The 26,516-nt window shown below is 37.6% G+C and overlaps 1 protein-coding gene across 1 annotated transcript; it reads right to left on the minus strand.

The window, feature by feature from the left end:
* Positions 1-4,165: 4,165 nt before the first annotated feature.
* On the minus strand, positions 4,166-23,633 carry LOC145770444 (RNA-binding protein Nova-1-like). Its single transcript, XM_082582097.1, has 5 exons — positions 23,516-23,633; positions 15,956-16,138; positions 9,087-9,223; positions 6,339-6,431; positions 4,166-5,314 (listed from the first exon to the last, which is right to left on the minus strand). The coding sequence occupies exons 1-5, from the start codon at positions 23,631-23,633 to the stop codon at positions 4,166-4,168; spliced, it is 1,680 nt and encodes a 559-aa protein (XP_082438223.1).
* Positions 23,634-26,516: the final 2,883 nt, after the last annotated feature.

The raw sequence follows: 26,516 nt of genomic DNA on the forward strand, positions 1-26,516 counted from the left end.
CTCAAACTAAAGACATTAAAAAATGGAGAAAATTATCATCATAAGTTGAAATGCAAGTTCAGTACATTACACGCACGTGGTCGACAATATTTTTTGAGGCAGCAACGCAAAAAATCTCTGCAAAATTTGTATTTTTTACAAAGATATATGTTATACGTCGTTCCTGTCAACCAAGCAGACAAATAAATTTTTAATAGATAAACCCACATAAACATTATGTTTACGTAAAAACTCTATTTCTATTAACAAGATCAGTTACTCACTTGTCGTCATGATTGGCATCCACACTGCTCCAAATTCATCCGCGACGATTAATCTTATAGGCCTATTTTCTGATGGACCTAGTGTAAATCTACCCAGTCTAACATTTTGACCTTGCACCTGAGTAGAAAGTGCATTGGAAGCTGACCAGAGCGGCATATGAACAGAATTGAAAATGATTGGATATTGTGACCGAGTTCTAACTGAAGTGCACGAAGAGTGGACAGGAATGTTGATATGGTATTACGATGATGCGCTAACAATGCGTGACCGATGGCAAAAGAGCGTTATGCAGTTGGGACGATAGAGAAAAGTAGTAGTATGAAATAATAAAGATGTTTTTATGCTAACGTTTTAGCATTTAGAAAAACCCGATAGGCTTATGTTGGTTCCAGTAATAATGCACTTGCATCAACATAAAAATATCGACTTTTGCAAACAGCGTTTGGCCTACCCGTTGATTTTGACAGCACTGTTTTGTATATGACGTGATGCATTGGACAAGATGGGCATACGACAGACACCACGTATGAATGTATCGGATTGTAGCAACTAACGGCCTTACCACCACAGCTAGCAAATATACAGTGGTTCTTTTTGCCTAAATCCAAAGTCTGCTTATTTGCTAACTGAAGTAGTGTTGATTAAATGTTAGAAAGGATCATTAACGCCACTAAGTTGACCAATTTGATGCTGTTGTACATGCTTTATAAAGGTAAGCATGCGAAGAAGTTGAATTTGCTTGTTCAATAAATCATAACGAGATAGATTTTACTTATATTTTTTTTATATAGTAACTTTAAATCGATTGTTTAAATGGTGGCGCTTTGTCATCCAGCCTAAGCTGCCAAGCTTCATATTGAAATTCATTGTTTTTTCCATGTTGAAATTTTGATTGTGAAAGAATTAACGTGAAAGAATTGTTTGGTGAAAGAATGAACGGAAACGCATTGATTTGAAGAGAAAGTGTGAAATACTGATTGGATGAGAGAAACTTTCTTCTTTACAAAGATAATTACAGTTGTGTGAGACACTGGAACGCGTGGAACCAATCATGACGATGACAGAGAGAGCTTGATTTGATCTAGAAGGAAATATTGACAAACATGTACTTGTTGTTGCAAATGAAAAATCTATTGAAGTGGCATGCACTGCAGAGAACGGAAAAAAATAAATAAAAACTTGAGACCAGTTTGAAAATTACCCTTTTCGAGTGTGAAAATGAGACTGAAATTGCAGTCTCATAATTGAATCGCTGTTGAAAAGAGCAACTTTCAAACTGCAACAACAGGGAAATGTAAAGATGGAGATACGAAGGCTCTCAGGGATTACCTTATTCTCACGGAGTCACGACACTACCAGGGCGGTAGTTTGTAGCGCGCTAAACATGCGATTCTTTTTTAAATTGCAGAAAGTTTTGTAGTGCAGCTGGTACAGTCAGCTACAGAAGACAGTTAGCAAATGTTACGTAGAGTAGATTTAAAAAATACTTGTTTGGAAAGACAGTTGAAAAGTTACCAGTAAGCTGTTCTTCTTGACAAAGCCTTTCCAGTGGGCTAGATGTGAAACAAGTATAGGCCTACGGGTAATTGAATTAACAAGTAACCATGAGAATGCAGTGAATATCCAGGCCTGATGCTAATAGCGCAATGCAGGTTATCATAACAAGATTTATTGAACTACTATCGGTGCCAATTGTCATTTTACCATAAACAGATATTATTTACGGTAAACAGAAACCCTTCTATTGTCAGACGTAATAAAAGCCTTCGTATCCCCTTCTTTAGATATCCCTGTGCAACAATTATGACACCCACGATGAAATAACGTGATTAAGATATTTGTTTTTTGCAACATCGCTTACAGTTTTTGACAAACACTCATACCACAAGCAAACCGGCATTGTCGCAAAAACAATTGGCAGCAACATTTTATCAAAGGGTTCAAATTCAATGACAATTCAAGAAAGCAACATTGTTGCGCATTAGCCTATCATTAAAGAAGGGTTTTATTATGCTATCCTTCCCTGCCATTAACTGTCTTAACTCGAACACAAAAAGTTAGACGTTTGATTAACGTCAAATTAATACAGAAAGTAACATTAAAAATGTCTTAAATGCATCATGCAAGATTAAAAATTGAACCACATTTATGAAAATGGATGAAACAGGGCAAGGATTAGAAAAATAGTATTCTAGGTGGCAGCAGAAGCAAACAATTCATCAACGCTAAATCTTTCGAGAAAAAATAGAATGTGATTTTTTTTCTATTATTTGTGATTTTAATACACAAAGTTAAATGCTTTTCTTCATAACTGAGTAAAATAATATCACAAAATTAAGATAATGATCAGATAAGTTTCAATAACAGTCACCCAACCCCCATAACTCTCTGCTACCCAATGACATACTAGACTACCACCAGCCACCAGCGAATGGCAGAGAGACTGCTATTTTTAACGCTATTTCCGTTGTAAAACAAAGTAACTGACCAGCAAACGGCGCAATGCAATGTTGATGTGTCTAGTGTAGACAAAACAATCAAGAAAAAGAAAATGAGTGACAAAGAAGTACGACTGTTAACGATGGCAGATTGATGTGATATGATGGAGTTTTTTCATTATAACTCACTCCATCATGTTAAAAATACACATATGCACGCTATGGTTATATACAGCAATTGACTACGTCATGTTGAACTCAAAAATTCCAGAATATGAAATTAACAATGCTCTTTATTGAGAACAAAGAGCGAAATATTTTTAGGTTTCTTATATTTTGTATTTAGTTTGACTGAAATCGCTTCACTTTCTGAAACGATTTGTGATCTGTTTTAAAAACTTTCCTGTTTAAAACTTTCGTATTTTTATAGTTTAGAATAAAATGCGATTGTCATTTTGATTAATAGCAAAGCGAGAATCAAGAAGTGTGTCAAACGTAAGTTGTATCAAGACGTCGAAAATATTATTAATAAACTGTTTTAGTAAAACCAACACGCGATTGAAATAACAAAATTATTTACTTCAAGTAAAAAAACACAGCAGCAAATATGACGTCACGCGTTTTGAAGATAGAGGTTTTCAAGTTGACAAGTCCCATTGTCATATAAGTCTTTGTATTGGAGCTATCAAAACGTTGATGAGATAAAACTCCACTGAAAAGCGAACTTTAGCTGCATGGTTCTTTTTACTTCCCGTGATCAAACGCTCAGCAATTTCATTTTCAAAAGTTTGACGCAAAATTACGTGTTATTGAATTAATATAATAAAATTCAGACACCGCAATCGCGACTTTTCCAGCATTTTTTGTTTCGAAATCATGAATCGATAGCGGAATGCAAAAGTCTTGTGCTTTGTTACGTAATTTCAAGATCAACATGAATAATGCAAACGACCTAAGAGCGGTGAATCAAAACATCGACAATAAAAGTGAAATCGTGTAATAGGGCACATGCTAACAACCCTTAACCAGAGAAGTGTGCAGCTTCTGTGAATTAAGATTTAAAAATGTTGCAACATGGCAATATGGCCGCTGTGCTGTTGTTTGTTTATTAAATAGTGAATTCACTGAAAAAAATCGTTTTGTCGAGTGCGAAATTTTGTGAATTCTTCTTTACGTAAACAAATGAACAGCACTAATGCTACAAATAGACCGTGCGCATGGAAGAGGAAATATGCATGGAAAGTAAATTATGGAGGAAGAACTGGTGATTCGCATGCAAGACTTCCTATACACTTACGACATGGCAACTTTGCTAACTTCTTCAACAAATTAAAAAAAAATCTATCAGGTAAAGGGATAAAAGCAAGCACTGCTCCACTAAAATACTTAAGCATTAAAAGACAAAGGAAGACAGCAATCGCAAACATAACTAAAGTAATCGTGAATTTTTTTACTTGTGTTTTCTACATAAGCTTCGCTTGCTGAGCCCTTGCCGTCTGAGCAGCTGCTATGCGCTGTGTGATCAACAACTGCGCGGTTTGAGGACAAGGAGGCTTCCCTGAAATAGTAACCTTTCTATTTCTGGTCCCTACTACATACTCTCCCTTTTTAGAAATCTGAATTTTTGCTCCTGATAGATCCTGAAACTCCACTAAAGTCCGACCCGCTTTACCAAGAATTGCTCCAATTAAATTTTCTGGAATTGATAAATCGATAATCTCTCTTTGTCCATCACTTGTTTTTTCAATACTGAGAAGACTTACAGATGATTGAGGAGCAACACTGGCTGGAAAAAATGGAGCTGTGGGAGACGATGCGACAGATATACTGTTGGGAGTTACTGAAGGTGGAGGCTGAGATAAGCTGGATATTCCACTTGCAACTCCAGGAGCTCCTACAAGTTGGTGACCAGCGGTTAAATATCCTGCTGAGGCTAAACTGGCAAGGTAGTTGTTTGGCAAAGAAATTGTCTGGGCAGCTTGCATGCCTGCAGGTACAGCTGCTGTTTGAATCGGATTACCGTTTTCAAGCGGTAAAGCTGTTGCAGACAGTAGTGGTGTGGCAGAAGGTATGGGACTGACTGTTCCAGCAAGTGAACCGGTGGGTATCATTCCAACAGACGTAGCGATGCCAGAATGGACATTTGAATGCACTCCAGGAACAACTCCCAATGAATTATAATTTACGCCATAAGCATAATTTGCTAAGCTGTTCAGTCCAGCATTGAGAGAAGACAAGTCGGTGGCAGGAGCCGAAATGGCTGGCAATGCTGCTGGGTGGTGAGTGATGTAATGGGAAGATGGAACTGCGGCCTGCAAGACAGGGTGTTGTCCGGGAATGACGTAGTGTCCCAGCATGGCTTGGACAGCCGGATGTGTGGCGTCGACCATGGTGGGAGAACCAGCAGCATAGGGCGACCCAGTAGGGTTAGCGTTGGCGACAGGACCTGCAATGCCAGAGTAGCTAATGTTCGGACAGCTGGCACTCTGTGGATCATCTTTGATTTTATCAATGATTATATTAGATGCTGTTATCAGTTGATGTTTTTCTCCTTTTATGGTGATTACTCTTTCTTGTACGTTTACTCCTTCAGGTTTTTGAGAAAGTTGCACCTGAAAAAAAAGTATTGCCAAATGTTCAATAAGACGTTAATCACACAAATACTAAAACTGCTTAGTAATAATGATGTCATTGATTGTAAATTTGGACTTTGTGCAACAATTTTATTTCTCGACATTATCCACGAAGAAACAATACATATCGCTGTAGCGATAACCTCTGAGTCTTTGCCTCTCGAATATAAGCTCATCCACCATATTAATGAAGATTGACCACAACACGTAGCAAGAATGAAAGATAATGAAAGATAACCACAGAATGGACACCAAGATATGCAAGAAGAACTAGAGGGAGACCAAAAAGAAGATGGCGAGATGACATAGAAGAAAAGATTGGCATCACCTGGATGAGAACAGCAAAAGACAGAATGGTGTGGAAACATATGTGGAGGCCATCTGCCAGCAGTGGCATGACCGGCTGATGATGATGATGATGATGATGACCACAACTGCTTAACTGTCATAAAGACAGTAAAAATTGTGCAAAACCAAACTTTGAATCATTTCGAATGGTCGTGAAGGAAAGTACATTACATTTAGAAAGTTAACATATTTAATTTAAGAAAACTGTACGGTAAGTTTTCTGCTAAAGTACTTTTCTCAGAAGAAACCACGACATATCATTCAAGTTTCAATGAATTATTTGTATCATTTCATATCACACAAAGTAGCCTATACCTACACAAAAGCAACAGCTACATGAACAGAGAACAGGTTACTTTAAATTAGTGGGATTAAAAAAGTAATACAAATATTATATTAGGGTTAAAAAAATACATTTTGACAATTGTATTGCAGGGGAGTTGCATCAAATAATGGATCGAAACAGGATGTCAATGATGACAAGATGTTTAAAAGTTGATGGTCTTCAATGGAGTGCCTTAGTGTTTTCGCTTTAGGTTTATGTATTCATGTATTCTTTTCGCTTCAATTGTCAAAGTGTTCCAACACAACAACACCCAGACAACAAATCAGTGTAAAAAACGACTGATTTTCTGCCTGGGATATAGCTCCCTACCTTCGATCCACTCTCTTCCATTATGGTTCGAATAGTGGCCCCCGCTTTTCCGATCACTAACCCTGCTGTGGTGTTTGGAACGATAATCTTTACCTGGAACAAAGGAAAACCTTGAAGTAAGGACGTGAAATCATTATATTTTCTTTGTTTTTTTGACAGGAAAAAATCTGCATTTTGAGTGACGTCTAAAAATAAATAGCTTTAAGAAAAAGCTTTCCAGACAAGGCTTTTAGTGAAAGAGAAGCAATTAAGTTTAAATTATATTGTATCGATTTCTTCCCTGATGCACGTAAACAACTTCAGTCCAGAAAAGCTGCAAACCCGCTGCATTAACATCAATGTAACAGCTATCGACGTCAAAATAATAAAACAATATCAGACTTTAGCGGAAGGGGTTGCTTGGAAGAAAACTCTCCAGGGATATTACGATGATATTTTGCCCTCAAACAGCTGTCAAGTTCTAAGCAGAAGGCTGAGTACATAAATCTGTAAGGAGCATGTTCATCGAGTGAATGTGCTGTCGTCCACGTGGGATTTCATTGAGTTAGAAGCAACCTTAACAATCAAGCCGTCGCATGCTAGAAGCACTGAAATTTTAAATATAAAGAATCAAGTTGCAGAAACATCGAATACTTTTTTTTTGAAATCAAAAATCGAAGAAATCAGAACAGTATGCTTGTAATTGTATTGTCAATTTCATTTTATTTTTGTAGCTATGATGCTTCAAGTGAAAAATAATACCAGCTTGAAAATGCGGTGTACCATCACGTGAATCAACACGAGAAGGTAGAACAACTTTGCAAGGTTCAAAGGGTGCCTGAGCATAGCCAAGTAGTGTGGTGCATGTCAATGTATTGATATCCATGTTTGTTTTTAAATGAAATCCTGGCTTTTCACAACAATAATACGGAATGCAGCAAGTGTGTAAACACGGCTGCATTTGAAATATATGGTGCCAAAATTTAGTATTTGCTCCTTTGCAAATTAAAACTAATGCCAAATGAATGCCAATTGCTTTGACAAAACATGAGTACATCAACGATTCAACATTTTGTCACATGCTTGCAAATTGAACTGGCATTGCGACAAAGCTATGACGTAAAATGCTGCATTTTAAGCGGTTTCCGGTAATCATAGCACGAATTTCAATTTTCAATCGTTACTTGATATTTGTTGCAACCAAATAAAGAGATGGCGTAAAACACGATTCATAGAATTTGTTCAAATATATCTGTAAAATTACTGTTTTATGCAGTCTTGATTTCAAAACTAAAGACATGTGCTCACAAATTATTACAACTGGTTCTTTTTTGGAGGATTTTATCAAAATATTTTGGGTCATAACACTTTTACATGATATGGCAAGTTTTCAGTTCTCACCCGGGGATGAGTTTGTTAAAGCAGGAACGATAAACTGCATGCTCAAAAATACCAAAATTTTGAGCCAAAAATACTGCAACTGGTGAAGTTAAATTCATCTTTCGACAGCTGGCAAGGGCTACCGAGGATTAAGAATGACGATCAATTGTTATGTACCGTTAGTAGACAATGTTGATTTATGATAATAATCTAACATCAAACCGAACTGTATAAGGCTACCAAGTGAACGCAGAGCTCCTGCTCCTACCAAGTGAACGCAGGCTGTTTAAACAAGTAAAAGTGGTATTCTCAGTTGTTGTGAACATTGTTAAGAGTAGTTGAAGGGGGGAAGTGTTTGGCACTCAGGTTTTCCTAAATCTCGTGCGCAATCAGGAAATCGATGTTTGTTGCATCAACTCAACGTCTACAGACGTAGAATTAATGTGAAAAAAACTGACTTGCTGATTGGGTAGCACTCAGCTTTGAAAACAAACACATTGTTTTTGAATAGTTTGATATCTTCAAACGTTGAATCAACGAAATAGATGTGCTAAGTTGTCGAAACAAACTTTCCTCCCTAACGCAGCAGGAACACAATCATGTCACTGAGATAGAACAGCATGTCGCGTCATATTTTGGTTAAAAATAAAAGAAGACGGACAGAGATCTTACAGAAAATAAAGCTATTTCAAAGGTGCCAAAAATAGCTCAATACGTTTTCCTACTGTAAGTTGTTTCGTTGGGTTGATGAGCCTCAATTGCTTCTGTCAGGTGCTGAGATGAACTATAACAAAATTATGGATGGACACCTGCTACGTCACTCACTGTTCTATTGAGTTTCAGTAGTAGGCTACAGTATATTTTGTCCAGCTTGTCAATTTGACTTGTACTGCACTAGAATGTGAAAAATTTACATAGACCAATAAGCTCCAAAAAGTTATGGTGCATTTTTTAAGTGCAATTGTAATTCTTTATGCGGTCATACCATAACATTAATTTCGGTAATAAATTGGCGTTTAGGCGATGAAAGGCATTTATTTCGTCGGTTTGTACAAAGTTTTGCAATTTGAACGAATACGATGAGTTGATGGTATTCATTGTAGTGTATAATAGAACTTATGCTGCTTATTCATCTTACGTGTTTTGTATCATTGTATGTACCAAAGGCACTTTAGGCAGATTAAGATAGCGGATGAGCAAGAAACATTATCCCTTGAAAATCTCAAGGGTAAAGAAACAGCGGCAGTATTAAAGAGGCAAAATAAAATCCAAATCTCTTCGAAATTATAGTTTTTGATAGAACCCGACGCTCATTGTTCTCTGGAGAGTACATTGAATTCGCAATTACGAGGACAACTTGAAAAATCAATAAACAGTGAGGTCAATCACCTGCTTCGGACGATCGCCTATAATTGCTGCAAGATCTTTAGGGACTGGAAACTCATAAACTTTCTCAACGATCGTGCTGTGAACTTTCATCAATCCGTCAGCCGTACCTTGTATTAGCACAACTCTGTCTTGGGTACCTGCAAGTGCAATAAAAATATCAGACATGGGCAGTAACTCGGAGAGCGTAACTGATGAGTCGTTTTCTGTAAAAAAAATAGAAATAATTGTAAAAAAAATAGTGTGCAACTGCCATTACACACAATAGCATTTGTACTACATAAACTTAGGTTCGTGCGAAGTTGTTCAGCAAACTACAGTGCTGTAGATCGGTACTTGACTATGGAAATGTCAAAAGTTAACATTAAAACTTTGTCTGCGAAGTTGCAGTGTTCTTATGCAGTATGCACCATACAGAATAGTAGCCTACGTCAAAACAGAATAATGAAATCAAATCGTTTCGATAAGCAGGATGAAAGATTGTTACTTGAAACTGAGCTTGGTAATTTGAAGTAACGCCATCCGTATCAAAGTAGGTTGGCGCCTAAGGGTGAAAGTATCGGCAAAACTAGATAGAAATCAACAAAACAATGATAAAGTCCACAAACCGACGACAATAGTTGTTACCAAGCTTACAAATGTGATCCTCTAAAATGACGCACAAATCCGATTGGCTTGTTGCAGAATTTTTTTTATTTAACTTGAACTTAACTAGGACGCCGAGAGTATGACAAATTATAATTGGTTTGAAACAGCGGCCGGCAAATTAAAAAACCTTGTCGGTAAAGCACATTTTCGACAGTTTTAGAATGAACGGCTTGCTTACGAAGGCTCATGGGCACTTTGGTCAACTTTCACTGATTTAGCACGGAAGTTAAAAAGTTTTCAATCGATCGCAAAGAACGATGCGCTTTCGATGGCCCTTCATTTGTCGAGTGGAATTCTTCTAAGGTTACCAAATTGCCAACGTTAAATGCACATAAATTTGGGCAATTCGACAGCGAACTTTTTCTTTTATGATGTCGAAGCAGTTCCGTCACGTGTTTTGTTTAATTGTCATCATTGAAGTCTAAACCGAGGAACAAAGCTTGTTAACGCGGTTTCACCCGAGAGTGTTCACAATTGACATAAGAGAGCAGCTACAAATAACTGAAAACTACCAAGACATTTGCAAAACTGCAATGCGACTCCATCCCATCATGGGCAAAAAAAGTATTGTCACTTTGCCTTCTTTTTCAAATAAAACATGCAAGTAAGTAGAATGCATGAGCCTACGGCAAAAACACAACAAAATCAAAAATCTAAATGTAGATGTATTATGCTGGCAATGTCATTTGCGTTTTAAAAGCAGGTGACGTTTCTCTTGCTAAATATTGTACTGCATGTTATAAATTTTCACTTAGGAGCAGGAATAGAGAACTTAATTTTGAAAAATCATCCAAATTAGTTTAATATGAAGCCGTATGTCTATTTTACAGTTGCATTGAGTGTTGGAAACACTAAGACTAGAGAAAACTTAACCTACGTTTTGTGTCTTGTCATTTATTTTTTGTTCAAAACTACATACAGAACGATTGAAAATAAAATCCAATTATTGTAGGCTACTACCATACTGAAAAAATACTATGGGTGTTCTCTTCTGTACTAAGCATACTGTAGTATGTGAACAACGGAGTGCACAGAATGGAAGAAAATCGATATGTGAAAAGGAAAGAATTGGCGCAGAAAAGAATAAGGAACATAATATGACGTAGCGTCGGCCTGCCAGTCGTCCTTGTTCAAGAACGAAAAGCTTTCTTGTGTTTCTTGCATAACCACTAACCAGCAGGCCAAGATTTTTAAAAGTTTTGCTTTAATGAGTGATTGTTATATTTTGAGGGATGAAATAACGACAAACTGTGTGGAAGACAACTAACTTTTCAAACCACTTCAGTACAAATTCTTGGTGGAATGCAATTATGACCAGCAGCGGATCCAGGAGGGCATTTGGTTACGTGCCACCGAAAAATTAAGAAAAAAAATGTGATTTTTTTTCTTTTTACAATTTTTTTTTGTTTGCTTATTAATCCCACATTAACCCAACTAACGGCATTGAGAAGAAAGGGGCGTTCTTCCCGGCTATCAGCACAAGGCTGAGCACTCACTAGTACAGCGAGCAGCTGCGATTCGCCAACCATAACGGTGTAGCTTCCACGCTAGCCATTCAGACCATCCAATCAACAATATGTTTCTCGGCAGCCGATTTGTAGCAAGAATTGACAGCGATAGACACGTGTTTCGCCCATGAGGCTGGGCTCATCAGTATCGCACCGCATTCTGCCACAAATTTATTCGACCACCGCTTTACCAGTCAGTTTAACTCTTATCTTTGTGGAAACAAAGAAAGAGCCAACAAAACCAGCAGGCGCTAGGGCAGAGGACATTGTGAAGAAAGGGGCGTTCTTCCCGGCTATCAGCACAAGGCTGAGCACTCACTAGTACAGCGAGCAGCTGCGATTCGCCAACCATAACGGTGTAGCTTCCACGCTAGCCATTCAGACCATCCAATCAACAATATGTTTCTCGGCAGCCGATTTCTTCACAATGTCCTCTGCCCTGGCGCCTGCTGGTTTTGTTGGCTCTTTCTTTGTTTCCACAAAGATAAGAGTTAAACTGACTGGTAAAGCGGTGGTCGAATAAATTTGTGGCAGAATGCGGTGCGATACTGATGAACCCAGCCTCATGGGCGAAACACGTGTCTATCGCTGTCAATTCTTGCTACAAATCGGCTGCCGAATGGATGGTCTGAATGGCTAGCGTGGAAGCTACACCGTTATGGTTGGCGAATCGCAGCTGCTCGCTGTACTAGTGAGTGCTCAGCCTTGTGCTGATAGCCGGGAAGAACGCCCCTTTCTTCACAATGTCCTCTGCCCTAGCGCCTGCTGGTTTTGTTGGCTCTTTCTTTGTTTCCACAAAGATAAGAGTTAAACTGACTGGTAAAGCGGTGGTCGAATAAATTTGTGGCAGAATGCGGTGCGATACTGATGAGCCCAGCCTCATGGGCGAAACACGTGTCTATCGCTGTCAATTCTTGCTACAAATCGGCTGCCGAGAAACATATCGTTGATTGGATGGTCTGAATGGCTAGCGTGGAAGCTACACCGTTATGGTTGGCGAATCGCAGCTGCTCGCTGTACTAGTGAGTGCTCAGCCTTGTGCTGATAGCCGGGAAGAACGCCCCTTTCTTCACAATGTCCTCTGCCCTGGCGCCTGCTGGTTTTGTTGGCTCTTTCTTTGTTTCCACAAAGATAAGTGTTAAACTGACTGGTAAACCGGTGGTCGAATAAATTTGTGGCAGAATGCGGTGCGATACTGATGAGCCCAGCCTCATGGGCGAAACACGTGTCTATCGCTGTCAATTCTTGCTACAAATCGGCTGCCGAGAAACATAACGGCATTGACTTGACTTGTTTCAGCGGTAAATTTAGTAAATTACTTATTCCAGTGTTAACAAAGGGAAGGTAAAATGGGCCTTATACTGTCGAATAGAGAAGGGGGAAAACCACAGCCGGATTTTCTAGTTTCACAGAAAGACTAAATAATATTTACACAAAATTTTATCATCAGATAAATTGTTAAAATCCTGTTGTAAAAGTGAAAAAAGTGTGTAAACTTCACTTCAATTTTAAACCAAGTCTTGCAATTCAAAGTTCTCCAAAATTTCATTTGTAATTTAATGAATAAAAGTCTGCTTCTTAAAAAAAAAAGGAAAACTGCTTTGAAATAGACCCAGTTCTTGTAATTTCAGATAAAAGACAATGTGAAGCACGTATCTTAACATTCATAATCACTTTAGGACTTTAAGTGTAACAGCTATGGACAGGCTTTAACAAAGCATACAGAAGTTTGTAGGCTGCCTTTGTGCAGTCCAAGCTGAGTGTTGTAGAAATAACTGTGCTAACTGTGCTATAATAGCTTGAAACCGACAAATGCATTTTGTCGAACCAGTGATAAAAAGCCAATAAATGTAAAGTCAAGCACACAAAAATAACATCGATTTGACGTTGGTAGATGCAAAACCAAGAGACAGTGCTGACGTTGGGAGTAAGCTATATTAAAACATGTCGATAAACTACATGTCTTAGGCTCAATGCTTCATTTTCGAAGCTGGTTGAATATCTCGTTCTTTCGACAACCGACTGCCAAGCAATCTTGCAATAAACTGTTTTAAAACTGTTTACACATGCATACTATTTGCTTACATTAAGATGTTTTTTTTGTTACGTGACAGTAGTTGTGCTTTCGTAAACAGTTTAAACCTTAATGACACAGTGCATACAACAGGGCTTCCCAAAGTGGGGGTCGCGACTCCTTGAGGGGTCGCGTAATGAACTTCGGGGGTCGCAGAAAATATACAAATTTTCCACAAAGCACTGTATATTAACACATGTGCAAGATGCTGTGAAAGTTATTAACTTTATTAAGAGTCGTACACTTAGGCTACATGTATTTTGTAAGTTTATGTAGTGAAATATGGAATAGGAGTTTAAAACCCTCTTTGCTGCATTGTAAACTTGGATTTCAAAATTAAAGCCAATGCTTTAAAAAGTAATTAGTGTTAAAAAATCAATTCGTAAAAAAAATTTAGACTTTGTCCGCTGTTTTTGTAAAGACGTTTTTGAACGTTTTTATCTGTTTTTGGAAAGACTTTTCAAATTATGCTATTTGTCAAGTTTGCTTGAAAAAAATGGTAAGTTACGAATTTAATTTGTCCTTCCAAGGAGAAAACATCTATGTTTTTACATTGAAATCTAAAGTTGGAGCGTTCATCAAAAAATTAAACATCTAGAAACAAAAGATTGAAAATGATTCATTTGAAATATTCTCATTTAGGCCTACTGAAAAGTTTTTGGCTAACAATGGCGTGGAATCAAACGTTATATTAAGCTTCTGGTTATCGACACTTGTCAAGGCTGTTGAAAGAGTTTAAAAAGTAGTTTCTTGTAGAATTGGACAATACCTATTTAGATTGGATCCAAAATCAATTTGCAATGCAACAACAAAGTACCGAGCACCTCTCTTTCATATCTCAGGAAAAATTTACAAATCTATCTTTTGACTATAAGTTGTGGCTTGAATTTTCTGGAAAAAATTTCACACTTTATGGCTTAACCGTACGTTAGAGAGGAATATTCACCATTATATGGCCTAGCAGTAACCGCACTCCTGCCGTAAATCTCCACGTATCCTATGTGGGTGTCTGTGTTTTCAACGTTGATAAAATACCGTTCTAGCGTAAGTAACATTGAAACCGCCTATTGACAAACATCGAGCGACGGCTATACCTGCTTTGTAGCAGAAGCAGTCGCACCCATCACACTGAATAAAGATGTTTTCTTTTTGGTTTTGTTTCCAACAGGCTACAAGCGGTAAAGTAGTAGGCTTCGAGTACGGATAGTTTGTTTTTAGTTTTCGTTTAAATTAAACCTTTCAATAAATATCACAAACGTATATTTCGTATTGTTTATCCTTTTACCGTAAAGGGTCGCAGAAAATTTTAGGAGATTAAAAGGGGTCGCGAGCAAAAAAGTTTGGGAAGCCCTGCCATACAACATTCTACCAACCAAAGTTCTCTTGCTAAAAACTATTTGTTGATGTATTTATTTACCCAGCTACAACGATAAAAAAAAAATCCTTGTCCAGTCAACCCATGGTGATGTTGTGCTTAGATCATCCCATATATGACGCAGAAGCGTGTCAGTCAAAACCATTTTAACATTTAAGATCAATAAACAGTCCATGGCAACGCCGTTATATTCAAGCATGTGATGACAAGCTTTTTTACCCTATGGCAATACAATAAATTGTCAGCGTAGGGTAGAAACGAACCACAACATAAATTAGTTAAAAGAGAAAGCTATAGAACCAAGTAGGGTTTGATGCATCAAATAAAAACACGAGAAATGAAGAAAATGAGACATATTACGCGACCCCTTAAAACAAGATAACCCAACCCCCAGTAGCCTAAGCACAATTATCCAGTAGACATGAGGATATGTGACCCACAATAAGCAAAAAATCGAGCAAGTCCGACGTAAAATAGTCAGGCTAAACAAAAGCTCAAAATTTGGTTAGAAAAACGCGCTTTTCAATGTCTGGACAACAAAACTCCCGATTGCAGTCATAGGCTAACTGAGGTTCAGTTTAATCTTAAAGTATTTCATAGAAGTGAAATTCAACGTCGACACAAGTCTGGATTTACTAATTGGGACGCGGCAACCACAGACGATGGGACTGGACCACCTTCGGATTTGACATGTTGTTTATTTGTGTGTACGTTGGATGGCTTCATACCACTATAGTCATTAGTCAACAACAGCATAATGTGATGATGCGACACCACAAGTTTCCTACTAAACTTTCCTCCGAGTACCGTTGTTCACTTGCACACTGAAGGTTTGTCATTTGATCGCCGCCCAAATTCATATTGTCCAACAGGCAATGACTTCATTGGGTGTCCAATTGCAAAAGCACGCAACCGTTCAATGGTTTGCATGCGACGTGATAAGGCAATTTTTGAACTGAACAACTTTTACAAAAGTAAGCTGTGGATCACAGCCATACCGTAGTAAGACAATCTTGCAGTGTTTTCACAGAATTAAGCTTTCACTATTCGTCTATCGGTGACAAAATAAGCAGTGGCTTTGTCTATAAAACAACAAACCAGTGACCCAATGAAAACATTAACAATACCTTCAAGCTTGGTATATCATGTACATTTTATTGATTAATAAATGTTTTGAATTGACACAGATTTACTCTGTAATCAATTTATTAATAACATAAGATAAAAATCGCACTTTACAAGCATTACTCTTCTAGAAATATATTACCAGGATAAAAGTCTTTTGCTTTCGAAAGCTTAATTACAGCTCCTGATTCTTTTTGTAGTTGTACGATTATTTGTCCTCCTTTACCGATGACTGCTCCGGCTGCATATCCAGGTATCAATACCTTTAAGATCAACTGCCCAGGTGGTGGGGCAAGGAAGTTCACCCCGTTTTCAAGGGGGTTATCTGAAACAAAATCATTTAGCTTGGTCAGTTTTTCATACAATCAGACTTTATTTTTATCGGTGCTATTTGTGAGAAATTCACGTCAAAAGACGAACAATTACTTCTGCTTCATGATTTGCTTTAAACTACTTCATGGTTTTGAATCACCTTGCAAGCCTAGCTTTGTGAAAAGCACGTTTTCTTTTGTTCGAAACAACAGTTTTTGGTCGAAACAAAAATTTTCATGTAGATTTCAATTTCAAATAAAACAAAATCAAATCAACAAATTTGTGTCGCAACAAAACAAAGTATTTCGAAATATTGGCTGAAAGCTCTCATAGCTCGAAGCCTGCGTCATTTTTTTGTCATATCCAGGCTTATACCCGGTGGTTGAAGATTTAGATTAAGTAGACGGGAAGGCAAGGAAGCCAATCTTCGTGTCCACCTTCAGGCATGCCTTTAAGTGTCCTGCCAAAGACACAGCCGCATGCTCCTGAGCGGTGTCCAACCGGCGCCCTTTCGGTTGCCGTTCCAGGGCTCTCACCACTCGGCTATGCAGCCGACAGCCTGCGTCATTGTCAAACCGTTTCGAACTCGCAATGAAGCGAGTTTGTATTTCGATGAAACTGAAACAAAACCAGTGCAAGGGGTTTTACTTGAAAAAAGGAACGAGGTTTGTATAAAGTTTGAAATGTTTTGGTTTCAAACTGTCTTTTACACTTTTCTAGACTTAATTTTTCTGAAGTCCAATCAGTCCTTTTTTAAAACGATTTAGAGTTTGCAGACATTAAATCCACGCAAAAAAAACTGATCGGCTGACTGGGTTGGTATAACTATTTCGTAAATAAAAATACAGTTCATAAAAGATTTCAGAAGCCACTTTTGCGAGCACTGGTTTGACGACGGCCACAACAACCTGCTATTGGTGAAATGCTATGACATTAGCGGTACAATGCAGAAAATGAGCAGATACCGATGGTTTAGATGGCGATAAGCATCGAGATATATATGCTTCAAAATCGTTAAGATTTTCGGGAAGTTATCAGCAAAACAAATTTCAGCAGTAAACCAGTTTGCTGAAAGCAATTTGTATACAAAACGCCAGGATAGTTAAAATATCAAACAAAAAGAAAAAAGATTTCAAACGCCTCCTTTGATAAATATAATAACCCGCCTAGGCCATGAATTTACTCCCGTAAATTTGCTTGCGTTTTAATAGTCTCTCACCGTAAGTATTTTCATGTCCAAAAGTGGTATAAGTGCAACCATCGGGTACTAGGTCATAACAACTATAAGCGTACTCCATAGCGAACGGACAACGTGTTCTCACTTGAGGTAAAAATAGTTTTTACTGTTCAAAAAGCCTTTTACCACATGCCACCTGCACAAAAAAGTGTAACCTACTGTACTAATTGCTTTTTTGACGTTTGCGATAAGTTAAAAAATCGAATAAAATAACTTCAGCTGTTTTTATGTTTTCTAGTATTCGCTGCTATAAAAATGATGGTATCACTTTTGAGTGAATTCAGCCATTATAAAGATTAAAATCAACGATAAACGTCGAATTGTATCATGCAATATCGTGACGTGCTAACGTCACTGCAGTCTCGCTCAGCCACTGGAGTGCAAATTTAACGTCGTTGAACGTTCGCAAACAACAAACACGTTTCTGAAGTAAAACCCTGATTCGTGTCTAATCTTCTCACATCAAGAGCCAGCAAAACAAAATAATCTAATTCTCGCCTCTGCTTCGCGTTGTGAAAACGCTGGTAGAGCAATTTTTCTTAACCAATATTACCAGTGCGCTATCCTAACATGTGAAAGTTTATTTATGCTGCAATGCGCTCGTGGAGGGTTCTTTTCACCTAATTGAAGCAAGACGAAAAAGCCTTTCTTACTTAGTTGGTCGTATTATTTATGAAAAGACAAATAACTTTGCTTCTTCAAAATACGATTAAAAAAGACCAACTGTTGCCTGCTTGGTAGACATATAATATAACTCCAAGTTTTTTTGAGGACACTTTTAAAACACCACTGCTGCTTCAAGGCGGAAAACATCAAATTATGAAGCAAACTTTAGTCACGGTGAAGCAAGCTCAGGTGCTTACGCCATAAAGAAAATATACAGCTGAATTTATTGTGTTCAATTGCTGCCTCTAGAAAAACAAGTGGCTCGGAAAAGTCTACAACTTCCTGGAGAAATTGGTTTATTTGATTACTTCAGATTTCACCAATTTCGTTCCAATCCGGATATTGACATCAAGTATTCGCTCGCTCCGTCTTGCTCACGAAATGGTACCAACCCTCGTTTTGCGTTTTTCTGTCTCGGAACAACGAGCCTTGGTTGCCGCTGTAATGCAGTGTACCATCCACCGTAGGTTACATTGTTGTTGAATAAAGTTTGCTTTCGACTTTTTATGTAATGATGAATTTATGTGAAAATTAACGAGCTTGGATTGTAACAGTGAAGCCACTTTACGACTTGGCAAAACGATAGAAGTACGCTTGCTCGTCAAAAAGTCACACTTTTGAATAAATTCAACGTCTACGGATGTAGATTAACAGACATTGCAACATGATCGCTTTTAGAAGGAAGAGTGTGTAGGCCAGATTAATGCGGGCAGCGCTACTAAATATTAAATTTAAGCTTCGTGTGGATTACAGTGTAGTCTTATGGAAACACGCTACATATTGATCAAGATCCAAAGACATAAAAATCAATTTTGTATTCAATAACATATCCAATAAACCTATTCAAAATGCAAACTGACACTCAATGGTGTTACAGTAAAACAAGTTGACAAATTTAAATATCTTGGGCACATTATAACTTCTGACGGCAAAAGTGACACTGAAATTAAAAAGAGAATTGCTATAGCAATGGACAGTGGACACTTTTAGTAAAATGAGCACAGTCTTCATCAATCGCAACATAACAATAAAAACCAAAATTAAAGTTTTAAACACATATGTAAAACCAAGTTTAACCTATTGATACTGGATGATAAGTAATGAAATGAAGAAAAGATTAGCGGCTGCCGAGATGTGATTTTTCAGAAGAATGTTAAAGATCAGTCGCACAGAAAAGAAAAGTAATAACAAAGTTCTGGAATTGGCAAAAACAGAAAGGAGATTAATAACTACAGTAGAGTAGGAAAGCGCAAGATAGGATTTGTAGGCCATATTGACAGACATGCAGATTTGGAAAAATTAGCACTATTGGGCATGATACAAGGAAAAAGAAGCAGAAGTCGGCAACGATTAACTTATTTAAACAGCTTGAAACAATGGGCCACAAACACAACAATCAAAACTACTGGTTTTATGAGGATGTCAAATAACAGAGAAGTTTGGAAGACCATGGTCGCCAAAGTACGAGGAAAATATCAGGTTCCAGAATACATAATCATATGGAACTGCTTATTCGTCACATAGTAGCCTACTAGGCCACATGAAACTCGACGACATACATGGTAAAATGAAAAAGTTTCCAAGAAGGAATGCACATGGACGAAGAATAACTGTGCCAAGTAGCAGAATGAAACAGACTCACATAAATACACTGTGGCGTGTCTTTGTAAATCTCCACAGCTGCAAGAACTAGTTTGAGAAAAAAATTGTTTCACTCGACCAACAGAAAAAGTATATTTTAAGATCAACCAAGTGGCGTTTTAGCGTTGTTAACTGCATGTCGTTTCAAAATTCACGCTGGGCAACAATTCGATAAAAAGTAAACCACAAAAACACATTGCTCGCACAAAAGCGATCAGCGACAACAATCTTTCTAAGAACTCTGCAAGCAGTGCTTAGATAAAAACTCACATTTAAGGCAAACGCGAGTGATTTGACCCTACCTATTGCACTTTCAGTAGCATGATTCAACGTTTAGAGAAGTTGCTTCTATGTAAAAATGAATAATTTTGCTGGCTGGGACGGTCACCTAGTTATCTACAACCATTAGCATTATTGTTTTACATTCCAAACTGACTTCAAATGTATTCTGTAGTGTACTATAAATAAAGAATACAGTACAGTACACTTTTAACAATCTTGAAGTTGCAGCATCAGAGTGAAGCTGCACAAAACAAGAACGCTGCTCACTGCTGACAAAGAAGCAGACCAAGATTTGTAAAACTACATTGACAGTCCAAAAAACATCTGCACATCAAAGTAGAACTCAACCTACTGAGGCTATTCGTGATGGAGGTTTTTGCGAGAAAGGAAAACAAAGTGAAGAAATCCGTTCGGATGATTGATTGTTCATCAAGTTGTCACGAACCAGCAGTCACAAAAACACGACTTTCATTACAACTGGAACATCACATTAATCAACCGCGAAGAACGAACAGTTTAGAGTTTGTTGCGCCTGCCAAACGACCATTGGCAATTGTTGCACTCTCATACTGGATACTGCGGAATTAATTTTGAATCAAAATTGGAATCTTGTCGCTAAAAACGTAAAGGAGAGGCGTGGCATACCTCCCTTAAATTAAGAGGGTGGCCAAGTAAGCTGGTATTTAGGCTATAACTGGTGCGGATTTTTTAACAAATTCCATTATGATATTTAATAGATAGCCTATTGATGCTATTTAAAACTTTTCCTCACCCCCCAAAAAAACATTTCATCACCGTAAAACCTTTTTATGCTGAAATATCGATCAGTTTAACATATTCTTTGCGGATATTCAAAATGCAACCGCAACAAAGTTTAAACAAGATACTATCCATTAAGAAAATAATGCCGGTCCTGAAATGGACAAGGAATCTACTTTATAATATAATGAGGTTATGACGAAGGATTACTTGCATGTTCCGGTTATGAGCGTCATATGAAAACACAGTGGTATTTTAATATTTCATGAACATACATAACCGCTCAATAGACCTAAAACAATTTGTAGGAATGCATGTTCCATCAAATGAAGCCTAATCCAAAGCATTGATTTTCGCTTCTTTTTTTAGAACAGCGTGATCTGTAGAATTTTGAATGACATTTCCTTAGACCAACATTGATATCATTTCGCTCAACCAAAGGAAGTGTAAAATAAACTGTTATAATCGAAACAAAGACATTTAAAAATTTCCAATGGAAGGTTCTTTGTCTAGTTTTTTTCGTTTCGAATAAAAGCTATTTCATTTCGTTTTGAAACCGAAACAAGATGATATGCCAAGTATTGAAGTCTTACGCATGTCTATTTAATATGTTTTTATTGTTGTTTATGTTTATTACGTATGTATTACAGTACTTATGTTTTGCGATCTAGACGTTTTGTTTTTGCTTGTTTCATTTTAAATTGATTTGTTTTATTTTTACACAAAATTTATTGCCTTGATTTTGTTTCATTTTGATGTGAATTTGAACTACTTGCAAAGAATTTTGTTTCAATAAAAAACACGTTTCAAACAGCTTTGTAAGAGTGCTCTATTAACTGCTTGAAACAAGGAGGTTTTATTTAAAGTATGACACTCAGAACTGATAACTCAGGTAAAAACAGAAAAGATGAACAACATGAACAGTAATATTGCCTCATACGTAGGGGGCAACTGACAGAGAACCAGGGGTAAACCACGACCTAAAAACTTAAACGTAATAACTAAATTTCCCTTTTTTCATATCCTTTGAGTAAAATATAGGCAACACGCTTATTCTCAAGCACCAGATCGGCACCCGAGTTCTGTCGCAATCAAACAAAAATCCTAGAAGGTATAAAAGTAATTTTCTGTAACTCAAGTAGATTCAAAGCAGATTGGGGTTGTTGACTGCCCCTGACCAATACTATAGGCTATCTTCATAAACACAAAACGTGGGAAGTTGATTGTAGACGGAAAATATATGGAAAAAGGGTTATTAGTAAGAGTTGACACTTTGAACTGAGATTATAGACAATGGTTCTTGGGTTCTTAATCGGGGGTGAATTTACACTGACATAAAAATATCGTTTCTATTGCTAAATCGCTTGATGAATGATGCCGACAGATTAGCAAAAATATGATTTCAAACCACGTTTCAAACCCATTGAGTTTGCTCAAGAAAGAAATCGATGTGAATTGTTGGTAGTGCATGTTGCAAGTCCTGATAAATTTTAAAAGTATCGATTGTCAAACTTTTACCATATTGCTGAGCTGTGTGTATTAATCACTTTTCAATAAAGGAAGTGTTGTAAGCGCGTCGTGAATGAAGCTGAGTAATCTCTTCGTCACACAGTTATTCGGTCAGGGAATACAACGCAGTAGACCATTCTTCCGCAACTTGTGCGACAGCAAAAGCCACGAAGGATATCAGCATTTAAAACTCAGTCTTTTTATCGTCAGTAGACGCTGAAGGTACAAGATGAATGATAACATGTATTGAACTGAACGCAAAAGGGCAGTTTTACTAAACAAAAAACGGTAAACAAAGCAACTGCACTGGCAACTTCAAACAATGCATTAGCAGCGTTCAGCTGTGATTAAAATGCGAATAAAATGCAATACGATCATACATGCTTGAACGCACTTAACCAACCCAGTGCTGAAGATTCGCTTCGGTCATTTCTGACAAAGCAAGATTTTTCCTGAAGACAATGGCCTCCCGCACAGATGCTTGAGCAGCAATAATCACATACTGGTCTCTTTTCAAAGCTGTTCTTTCAACATCTCATTCATTCGTTGTTTCATTAAATGCTGCGCCACTACTCAGTCATTGCGAAAACTGCTGTGACTTTAGCAAAAATTTTTTTTGATGCTAGTAGTACGCTAGTAGAAGTTTAATAACAACTACAACATTAATAACAACTTCACTTTCAACATCACAGTAATTCAACAAAATCGCAAGACGTTTCAAAACTTCTATAATATCATCAATAAAACTTCTAAATCTAAGGCAATCTCCATTCTTTGAACATCTGAACTTTTACACTTCCAAGCAAGCACAATCTTTTTTTGTTAGTTTGATGTTTGAAATAATACAAACATACAGCAATCGCTCCGCACACCGAACCAAAACAATCATTGTCTTGAGCGATGGTATCCGCAAACACCAGATTCGAAATACCTTTTTGTTTTCATTTCACCATTATAGGCCTACTTACATGACATATACACTAACATGCAAACGTGTTTGTTTGTTGCTTTATAAGCTAAATATACGTGTAAAGTTGACCTAAAACAGTAGCGTCGTTCTACTTACAAGCTTTTGCACAGCGTCAATAGGCTAGCACTGTGTTACGTTTACGCAATATAACACTTTGCACTAAAAAAAGCTTAAATGCATTCATTAAAAATGCAAGTCTTTGCATCTTGAACTTTATTTGATGACGTAACCTACAATTGAGAAGAATAGCCAGAGCATGCTTGCATTCCCAAAAGTGAAAAACGTCATTTTACATTTTTGTGAGATACCATTTGTGGAGTACATACCTTCCATATCCGATTTTTCTCGTTTGATGTCTAGCAGTTCAACTGGTTCTTCCAATGGTCTTTTTCTTGACTCAACTAAATACGTCCCGTTCTGCATAGATACCATTGCCATCATCATTTTGCAAACATTCTGTCTCAATGTTTTCTAAGCTTCAAAATGTTCTTTATTCCCGCGGGTTTGTCTGTTCGCTGTATTTTTTCGTATTGCCTGACGCTTTCTTTTATGACGTTCTCGCTTCTTGTCTTGCGAAAAGCGTCTTCTCACTCACGCCTGACATTTTACGTCACTTACGTGCTGCTGTGTTGGGAGTTTAGCCTTATAACAACACGATTTTTTATAGCTTGATTGTGTTTTTTTCTCGTCAGATTGTAAAAACTTAAATGCATTGCTTCATAAACACTTCATTGATCAGACAAGGATACACAACACAGACAGCTTGGATCATAGCTCAGCTACCAAACGCTAAGTAGCATTTTTCATAAATTTGACATTTTCAGACGTTGAATTGAAAGGACCACAGACAACCTTGTGTGAAAAGAAACCAAACCTTTGACTGTTTTTGAAACGTTTAAAACAATAGTTTGTTGGTTGGTTTTGAATTTTTATCCTCGAACCGACAAAGCCTTTGATAAGCTATTCCTGGCAGTTCCTCATACTTGTAGAGACTTTGAATCACTGAGGCAGGCCTCAACTATTGGTGTTATCTGTGGAGTATTCCATCCACTAGGTGCCACTGAATGGAGAACAGTCCTAAAATGCGTTACTCAAGCGCACACCCCAAGAGCCGAACCAGCGCCACTTGATCTTGAGTCAGACGCTTAACCACAGAGCTAACGGGGCGGATTTGTTGTCAAAAATATTGTAACATTTGATATTTGAAGTTATCTCTTTTCAAAAAATGATAAAGACTATGCTTTATTGCAATATAAATTCGGCCCTGATGCTCAAATGATAGGCTCCCCTCAGTTCCAAGTGTTCAATAAATCAAAACGAAGAAGTTATTTGTGCTGTTGAGTCATTAACTTTGTGCTTTGTTGAAGTTGTGTGTGCATTGATAGTTTTTATTATAGCGTAGGCCCTACCTCAGTAAAATTGGGCTCCTTTTTACGTCGTTGCAGGAGAAGGTTTGTTCGTTTTGTTACTCCAAAATGTAGGTGTTTGCCTAGACTACACTAAAAGGCTGTTAGAAAGCAAACAATCTTGTATGAGTTACTGACTTTCAGTAAGTTTTCTTGGCAAATGAGTAGTAAATAATATTGTGACCTTGTAAGTTGGAAGATTGTTTCGTTAATTATGGAGTTCAAATTCCTCTTGAGAATTTCTTATTGAATAATTTTATTGTTCTGCTTTGTATGATTGACTTTTCGAAGTTGACGGAAGGCTATGAGAGGCTTCTCTTTGTAAAATAGGCCAACTTGTGATATTGCTTAGCTAAGTGATTAACTGCCCGACTCAAGATCAAGCGGCGGAAGTTCAGCTTTCGGAGTGTGCGCTTGAACAAGGCATTTCAGAACTGCTTGCCATTTAGCGCCACCCAGTGGATAGAAGAGCTTACAGATAACAACACTTCAACAACTATAGAAACTTCACTCTGTTAATCTCGGCACCGGCGCTGCGTCAGTGGTTCAAACTGTCTACAGGTATGTATCAGTCCAAAAACAAAGATTAGGAACCAGACCAAACTATTGACCCGCTAGATGGCCATGGAAGGTAACCTGTTCTGAGAGTGCGATGCGCAATTGCTAAAAATTAAAACATACCAACCATAATTAATAGTCTATTTATGTCTTATTTGAAAAACCTGTTGTTTATTATAATAATTAAATTAGCGAGTGAACACACTCAGATTTTCCAGTAGTCTTTGAACTCAAGCCACATTGATGCATGGCCGAGTAGCGGGAGCGTCTGGCCGACACTAAAAAAAAAACACCTTGACGTAAGCCAACCTGGCTAGGCAAAACACTTCCAAATTTTATTGCAGTAAAAATCATGGAGAAATTAACATAAATTCTTCACTTGACCCTTGGCAAAAGTTCTAATCAAGAAAAAAGCCCTGTTAGATTCTGTAGGCTATTAAAAAAAAAACTACAATTTTCTAGAGGCAATTGGTCAGCGAAATTTAGCGCTTAATGAAAAATGTAATTTACATCTTCCGGAAAACCTTTATGAACTTGTATTTTGAAACTTAAAGGTAACTTGTGATGACTGTGAGATTCCACAACTTAATTCTTGATGCAAAAATGAAAGTCTAAGATGGAGTTCTGGCCCAAGTGCGCAAATGCAAATTTATCACGTAGTATCGTAAATGATAGAATATGGTCTATCGTGATTCAATTTTCTGTCATTGTGGATCCGATACAAACAAAAGAACGACGCAAAGCCAAGTTGCTTACCTCAGCAGAGCAAAAGCATACTATCAAGTATCAACGGATGCCAAGAAGTTGCATTAACGTTCGACTTTGCAAACGAAAAAACAGCAAGAACAAGCAATGCTGGTTGAACTCTCGAAGCATGCACTTGAGGGCCGCATTACAAGGATAGCTCTCCAATCAAACGTAGCCTGCGTAATGAATGGCATAACTGGCAGCCCACAACACTCCTAACCAGCTCAGTGGCTGAGTGGTTTCGCCTTTGGCTCTGGTGCTGATAGATCTGAGATCGATTCCAGGTCGGGTCAAACCGAAGACTTTAAAAACGGTACCGATTGTGTTCTATTCTGCATTGCGCAGTGAGGAGAATGAGTCGGGTAATAATGAGATAACTTCTTAAACCTGATATAAATTAAAAATGAGCCATGTCGCTATAAAAAACTTTAGCTGTTGTGGAGCGACAATAAATAAAACCAAAACACAACACTCCTATGCTTCAGCAAGCGGAAACTTCACTAAGAGACTTTCCAAATCCGAAGAAAAGTAAGATACGTATTTCATCAACAACCAACAAAACAAACTCAAAGAAAGCGAAAATACTGTAAACTTAAAGAAACAAATAACGCATAAG

This window comes from Aplidium turbinatum, chromosome 1 (assembly GCF_918807975.1).
Source record: "Aplidium turbinatum chromosome 1, kaAplTurb1.1, whole genome shotgun sequence".
NCBI lineage: Eukaryota > Metazoa > Chordata > Ascidiacea > Aplousobranchia > Polyclinidae > Aplidium > Aplidium turbinatum.